The sequence below is a fragment of the Cebus imitator genome, unplaced genomic scaffold (assembly GCF_001604975.1).
Source record: "Cebus imitator isolate Cc_AM_T3 unplaced genomic scaffold, Cebus_imitator-1.0 Scaffold167, whole genome shotgun sequence".
NCBI classification, from domain to species: Eukaryota; Metazoa; Chordata; class Mammalia; order Primates; family Cebidae; genus Cebus; species Cebus imitator.
Genome location: NW_016107482.1, coordinates 5,043,361 through 5,049,663, shown reverse-complemented (window position 1 = coordinate 5,049,663; position 6,303 = coordinate 5,043,361). Strand labels below are relative to the sequence as shown.

General features: G+C 42.0%; 1 protein-coding gene and 1 long non-coding RNA gene across 2 annotated transcripts in view; one reads left to right on the top strand and one right to left on the bottom strand.

The window, feature by feature from the left end:
* The window catches only part of TSN (translin), a 77,694-nt gene extending 74,005 nt beyond the window's left edge, over positions 1 to 3,689 (top strand). The window contains 1 exon segment of the mRNA XM_017544217.2: positions 1,509 to 3,689. Coding sequence (XP_017399706.1) covers positions 1,509 to 1,742 — 234 coding nt within the window. The 3' untranslated portion in view covers positions 1,743 to 3,689.
* On the bottom strand, positions 2,406 to 4,342 carry LOC108315053. The gene is made up of 2 exons (XR_001829803.2): positions 4,014 to 4,342; positions 2,406 to 3,913 (listed from the first exon to the last, which is right to left on the bottom strand). It is a non-coding gene; the product is annotated as an uncharacterized LOC108315053 (long non-coding RNA).
* Between the last annotated feature and the right edge of the window lie 1,961 nt (positions 4,343 to 6,303).

The following is a 6,303-nucleotide window of genomic DNA, read 5'->3' as shown; positions in this document are numbered from 1 at the left end:
TGATTCCTTGATCTTTGGCCCGAGGTTCTTCCAGCCTCAGCTTCTTTCTTAAGTTCCAGAACTGTTGCTTTATTCACATCTTCACTGTAGCCAGCAATAGGAGGAAATGGGAAAAGGGTATGCCCTCCTAGTTTGAGGAAATGTCTTTGAAGCTGTACACACAAGTTCTATTTAATATTCTGGTGCCTTGCCTGCAGGGGAGGCAGAAATGGAGTCATTGGAGTGGGTATATGTCCATTGAAACCCGAGGAAGATGGGGAGAATGGATAATGGGGTTCATTTGCAGGCTGTACCACTTGTCTGAATTGCTGGAGACACCTGACCAGTAAACTTGAAGCACCTTGTTGGTATTAGTTGTTAAGTGTGAGGTGTCTTTAGGACCATATGTGTTGGGGCCAGTTGCAGTGGCTCACACCTGTAATCCTGGCAATTTGGGAGGCCAAGGTGGGAGGATCACTTGAGGCCAAGGGTTCTATTCCAGCCTGAGCAACAAAGCAAGACTCCTTTCTATTTATATTAAAAAACAAAACAAAAAAACCTGTATGTGTTGAGAATGCACTAAAGGGGTAGTGTAGGTAAGCCTGGAAAAGTGGAGGGGATTTTACAGAAAGGGGTATCTTTTTTTATTATTTTATTAAGCCAGTCAAATGTAGCAGTGTGGGGGAGGGGGGATTGTATACTGAGAAGGGGAATCTTGAAATAAATCTTAGCTCTCCTTCAAGACAGTGTTAAACTGATGTAATTTTAGCTTCTTATCTCAAGTCTGCCTTACTTTTTTTTTTGTTTGTTTGTTTTTTTTTGAGACAGAGCCTTGCTTTGTCGCCCAGACCCGAGTGCAGTGGCGTGATCTCGGCTCATTGCAACCTCTGCCTCCTGGGTTCAAGCCATTCTTCTGCCTTAGCCTCCCAGTAGCTGGGATTACAGGCGAGTTCCACCATGCCCAGCTAATTTTTGTATTTCTGATAGAGACAAGGTTTCACCATGTTGGCCAGGCTGGTCTCGAACTCCTGATCTTGTGATCCACCCACTTTGGCCTCCCAAAGTGCTGGAATTATAGGTGTGAGTCACCATGCCCAGCCTGCCTTCTTGATTCTAGATGACTGGAGTTGCAGCTTAGTAGGTGGGCTCTAGAAATGTGATCATTTGGCAGAGGTTGGAAGAGATAGCAGAGCTGCTGTGATGACTTTGTCATTTATTTCTTCCATATGATAGCAGATGTGCTGTAAAGATGCTTGTGTAATGTAACACTTTATTATGCAATAGCCAGTTTAAGAAATCAGAGAAATTTTAGATGTTATATTAAATTTTACTTGGCAGGAATGGTCTCATTTTCAGGGGGATTCTTTTCAGAGAAGCTCCTGTTTTGTCTATGCTTGCATGTACCCTGAGGTAGAACATCAGTGTAGCTGTTTTTGCCGGCCTGCAGTTCTTCTAGTTGCGATTCAGAGGAAGATGCACTGAGGAGGAGCCATGTTGTAACAGGCCCCTGTTTCTCTTTCCTGGTATAGTCGAGGCTGTCTGTCAACAGCGTGACTGCTGGAGACTATTCCCGACCCCTCCACATCTCCACCTTCATCAATGAGCTGGATTCCGGTTTCCGCCTTCTCAACCTGAAAAATGACTCCCTGAGGAAGCGCTACGACGGATTGAAATACGACGTCAAGAAAGTAGAGGAGGTGGTCTATGATCTCTCCATCCGGGGCTTCAATAAGGAGACGGCAGCGGCTTGTGGTGAAAAATAGGAGGCTCTCCTTGCTCCTGGCCTTGCTGACCTCAGCGGTTGCCAGGAAGGGGTGAGCCCAGAGTGCCTCTTACGGTAGTTAGGATGTCCAGTTGCTAAACACTGCGCTTTATTTTCTTAACCAGTTGTGTGGTGTGAGTATCAGAATTGAAACACTTTTTTGGGGGTAAAAAATAGAGCCTTTACATGGACAGAATTTTCTTGTTATTTTAGTGAATTTGCTCTGTAATTCAGTGTATTTCAGTTCTGTCAAAAAGTAAATGTTAGTTTCTTGGTAAAGTCCTTTTCTTGCCTACCATGACTGTTGATGTACTGATTGAGAAGTTCTTTGTCTCGTTTGTGATTCTTCCAGATGTGATGCTTGATATTTTCTATATCCAACTTAGCCATCCATACCCAGGCATAGCCTGGATACAGTATAATAACACAGATAATTAAAAAGATGGTTGCCAAGCAAGGAAAACTTATTTTATATTTTCCCTTCCTTATTTTAAGCATTGTGAGTAAATGAGATGGTGAATTTTTTTTGCCAAGGGAATTACAGCCCCAGGTTCTCTCTCACTGCCATCAAAATATAAAAGATTAAACTGCAAAGTCAAGTTCAACAGATTATTTTGGAAGGTTTTTGTATTAAGGGATTTAGTAGCATCTTATTATTTGGCTCTCCACCAGGCAGGGAGTAGGGCTTAGTGTTTTAAAACACCTCTGCTTTCTGATGTTGCCTTAATGTTCTGCTATTGCAGCAATTAAAAATTGTCTTCATGTACATTTGGAACTAACACGTTATGTGATATATTCCTAAACTATAAAACCTTTTTCCCAGCAGTCAGCAAGATCATTTCATCTGAGAGTATAAAGCCACCCGCGCAAGTTAATAAGCAAAATCCTGACCATTATATTGTTAGAGGAAAATGCTTTCTTTGGAAGAAAGATATAGTGAATTATAAATAAACCAGGTCGGGTGTGGTGGCTCACACCTGTAATCCCAGCGCATTGGGAGGCCGAGGCAGGGGGATAGCTTGAGTTCAGGAGTTTGAGACCAGCCTGGACAACAGAGTGAGACCCCATCTCTATATGAAAATATAAAACACAAAAGCACACACAAAATAAGTCAGTGGGATTTGGCAATGTGTTTTAGAGTAGGAAATTTCAGGGTGTTGGTGACTTATCCCAACAGTCAGGTTTTAAATGTACAGTTTGAGGCAAGTCATGTAAATACTGCTGGTGGTCTTTCCCCCATGCCCCAATTTTCAGGTAGTACTAAAAGTATGTGCCAGGAAACTCTTGTTATTGAATTGAGATGATTAAAATGGTGACTTAATCCATAGTTATTTTGCACCCACAGAAAGGAAAGTGCTCTTCAAAATAATATGAAGTATCTAACAGTGTCACCTTTTCTTACCTGATCAACAATTTGGGCTTCCTGTTTGTGTGAGGGGCTATTTGGCATGCCCTTCACAGCTTTTATCAGGCCCCAAGTTAAAGGCTGACTACGTTTTTCCATCGAGAGGAAAGAAGTTAAAAGGAGACATGAGTTACTGTGCATTGGGATTTTAGAACAATTTTTTTGACAGCTCTTTTTGTGAAGTTTGTAGGAAGACAAAAGTGTTAGGTTCTTAAAAGTGCCCATGATGGTCACTTAAAATGTGCGGTAATAGCACAGCCAGGATCAAGCATGAAAGGCTAATTATATCATCACACATAAGGCAATAAGTTGGATAATAGGGTTTTTTTTCCCCCTCTTTAAGTATTGATTCTGCTTGAGAATATTGAAGTACTTGCCAGAGGTTGTGGATTTTAGTTTTAACAAATGCAATTTACATGGAGAAGCACACTCTGGTCTTGGAATTCCATTTGAGGATTTAGAAGTGTCATGTTTATAATTATTCAGTTGTGTTTGTTGCTGGCTTGTTGTAAAGCAATAAAAATTTTTTTGGTCTTTTTGTAACTGAGTGTGCTGCTATAAGAACTCTTCCGTGTGGATAACAAATTCTGAATATTTTTTGAGGCTAAAGAAGACCAGGGTGACAAGCATATACTGCTGTGTAATGGTTACACCATCCAAAAGACACCAGCTGCTCAAGAGTTTTATGCTGTAAAGCGCAGATAACATTTGTGTGTTATAACTTGATTGGGGAATTAAAGATCATTTAACTGAAGATGTTGAAAAACCTGGGCTCTTTGGAGGCTGAGGTGGGTGGATCACCAGGTCAGGAGATCAAGACCATCTTGGCTAAAAAAAAAAAAACACACACACAAAATGACAAAAAACCTGGGCTCTGGTTTTAGTACACCAGAATTATTTTTTCCACTTTTAGAAAATCAAGCAGGTTAGAGAAAATAGTGATGAATTAGGGGACACTTTCTAATGGATTCATTTATAAGAAGTGAACCAGCCATATACACTTGGGTAGATTTGCTGTGTCTTAAACTTGAATAATATAAGTAATGCTTAAGGGAGTTTAATAGAGTAAAGGAAAGCTTTGACAGTGTCTTGAGACCTCTAAGAGGCTGAAGAGATAAGACAAAGATGCAGGTTGCTACTGGCGTAGCAATAATTGTGTACTCAGAAATTAAAGCTTGCTTGTTTCTTGGTCTGGACTAATTTGTCCTTTTCTGATAAAGCATCACCGTCAGGGCTGATACCGAAATAAGACTTTCCCTGAGCTTGAAGTAATTTGTTTTTTTAGTATCTAATAAGCATCAAACAAGCAAAAATAAACAATGTCCCTTCCATTGGACAACAACAACGGCAATAACATTTAAAGTCGGTAAAATTGCCGGGACTGGTTGGTTGAATGAGTGAGCTGGGTGCAGGCAGTGGGGCGAGACGGGATGGGAGAGGGAGAAATCTAGCATCACTGGCAGGTTTCTGGCCCAAGCTTGGTGCCATTCGCTGAAGTGAGGAGTGTAGCAAGATCGAATGTTTGGAGGAGGCTGGGCAGCTGCTACATTTGCTTTTGAATGTGCCGGATTTATGACACTGTGGCGCAGCCAGATGGATAAATCAAAAGTGGGTAAGAGCTCCCTGGAGAGCATGTAGAATAAGAGTCACAAGCTGTGGACAAATTCTCGGTTAACAGCATGGCTTAACAAGGTAAGCAGAGGAAATAGAGTCTGTGAGGAAGTGGAGTAATGGTCAGAGAGGTTAACAGAATGAGAAGAGTGGCTTGTTTCCAAAGCCAGGGAATAAAGGGTTTTAAGTTTTTGGTTGCGAGATTGAAAATAATCTACAGTCTGGGAGCTCCGTGACTGATCTGTCAGGTTATCCTGTGGTGACACCGCTGGAGCTCACAGGCAAAGAACAATGTTATTTCTCACTCGTGTTCCCTCTCCAGTGCAGCTTAGTTGGGGATCTGCTCCATGTTGTCCTTATGTAGGGTGACAGCAGCCACTAACTAGACCATTGCTAGTTGTAATGGGAGAGGGAGGGAGCTGTGGAGTGGCTTGCACAAACACATGATCTGGTCACTCTAACAACTGTCACTGGGCTGGAGTGCATTAGTGCAGTCTGGGCTCACTGTAACCGTCACCTCCTGGGCTCAAGTGATCTGCCCACTTCAGCCTCCCTAGTACTAATAGCTGGGACTACAGTGCATGCTACCATGCCTGGCTAATTTTAAAATTTTTTTACAGAGACAGGGTTTTGCTATGTTGCCCAGGCTGGTTTCAAACTCCTGGGCTCAAGTGATCCTCCCACCTTGGCCTCCCAATGTGTTGGGAGCACAGGTGTGAGCCACCACACCCAGCCTCAATTCATTGTTTAGAGCTAGACGTGCGGCCCTGCTAAACCACAAGGGGGTCAGGAAGTGAAATCCTATCTTGCAGGATGAAAGTCAGGATGGATGGACAAATACTGAAGTTTGGGGGGATGTTTAGTTTGTAAAATTTATAGTAGTAATATTTCCATAAACACCAATTGGCTTGGGAGGGAAGAGTGCCCCAGGACCACTCCCATCTGACAGAGTTCTCCGGAGTGTGTCCATTTGCATTGGGTTTGTGTTGATGAGTATTTTAAGCCAACATTCAATGAGGTCTCCGTGTTCCAAGCACTGGGCCCAACATTTTATCTAGTTATCTCATTTTGTCCTTACAACCACTCTATGAGGTAGCTACTACCATTTTCCCTATTTTAGACTTGGCTTAGAGAAGGCAATTAACTTGCTGTGAGTTCATAGCTGTGAAATGAAAGCTGCGATTCAGAACCCAGTTGTTCTGGCTCGACATTCAAACAGACCATTTCTTCCTGGATGCTCTTGCATGGAATCACTTCATAGCCTGACAAGGCAAATGTCAAATCCACAAATAGTTGAGAGCACCCAGTGTATGTTTAACTTTGGGCTAAGTGTGGTTCGTCATAAAAATGAGCATGAAAATAAATGGGCTTGGTCCTCACCCTCAAGATGTTTAGCTCTAGTTGCAGGGGAGGAAGTGGTGAGAAAAGATATGAAACAGGTAAGAGGTTAAATATTCAACTAATATTTGAGTGCCTACTATGATTTATTTTTAACAGCTTTATTGAAATACATTCACATATAAAATTTACCCATATCAAGTGTACG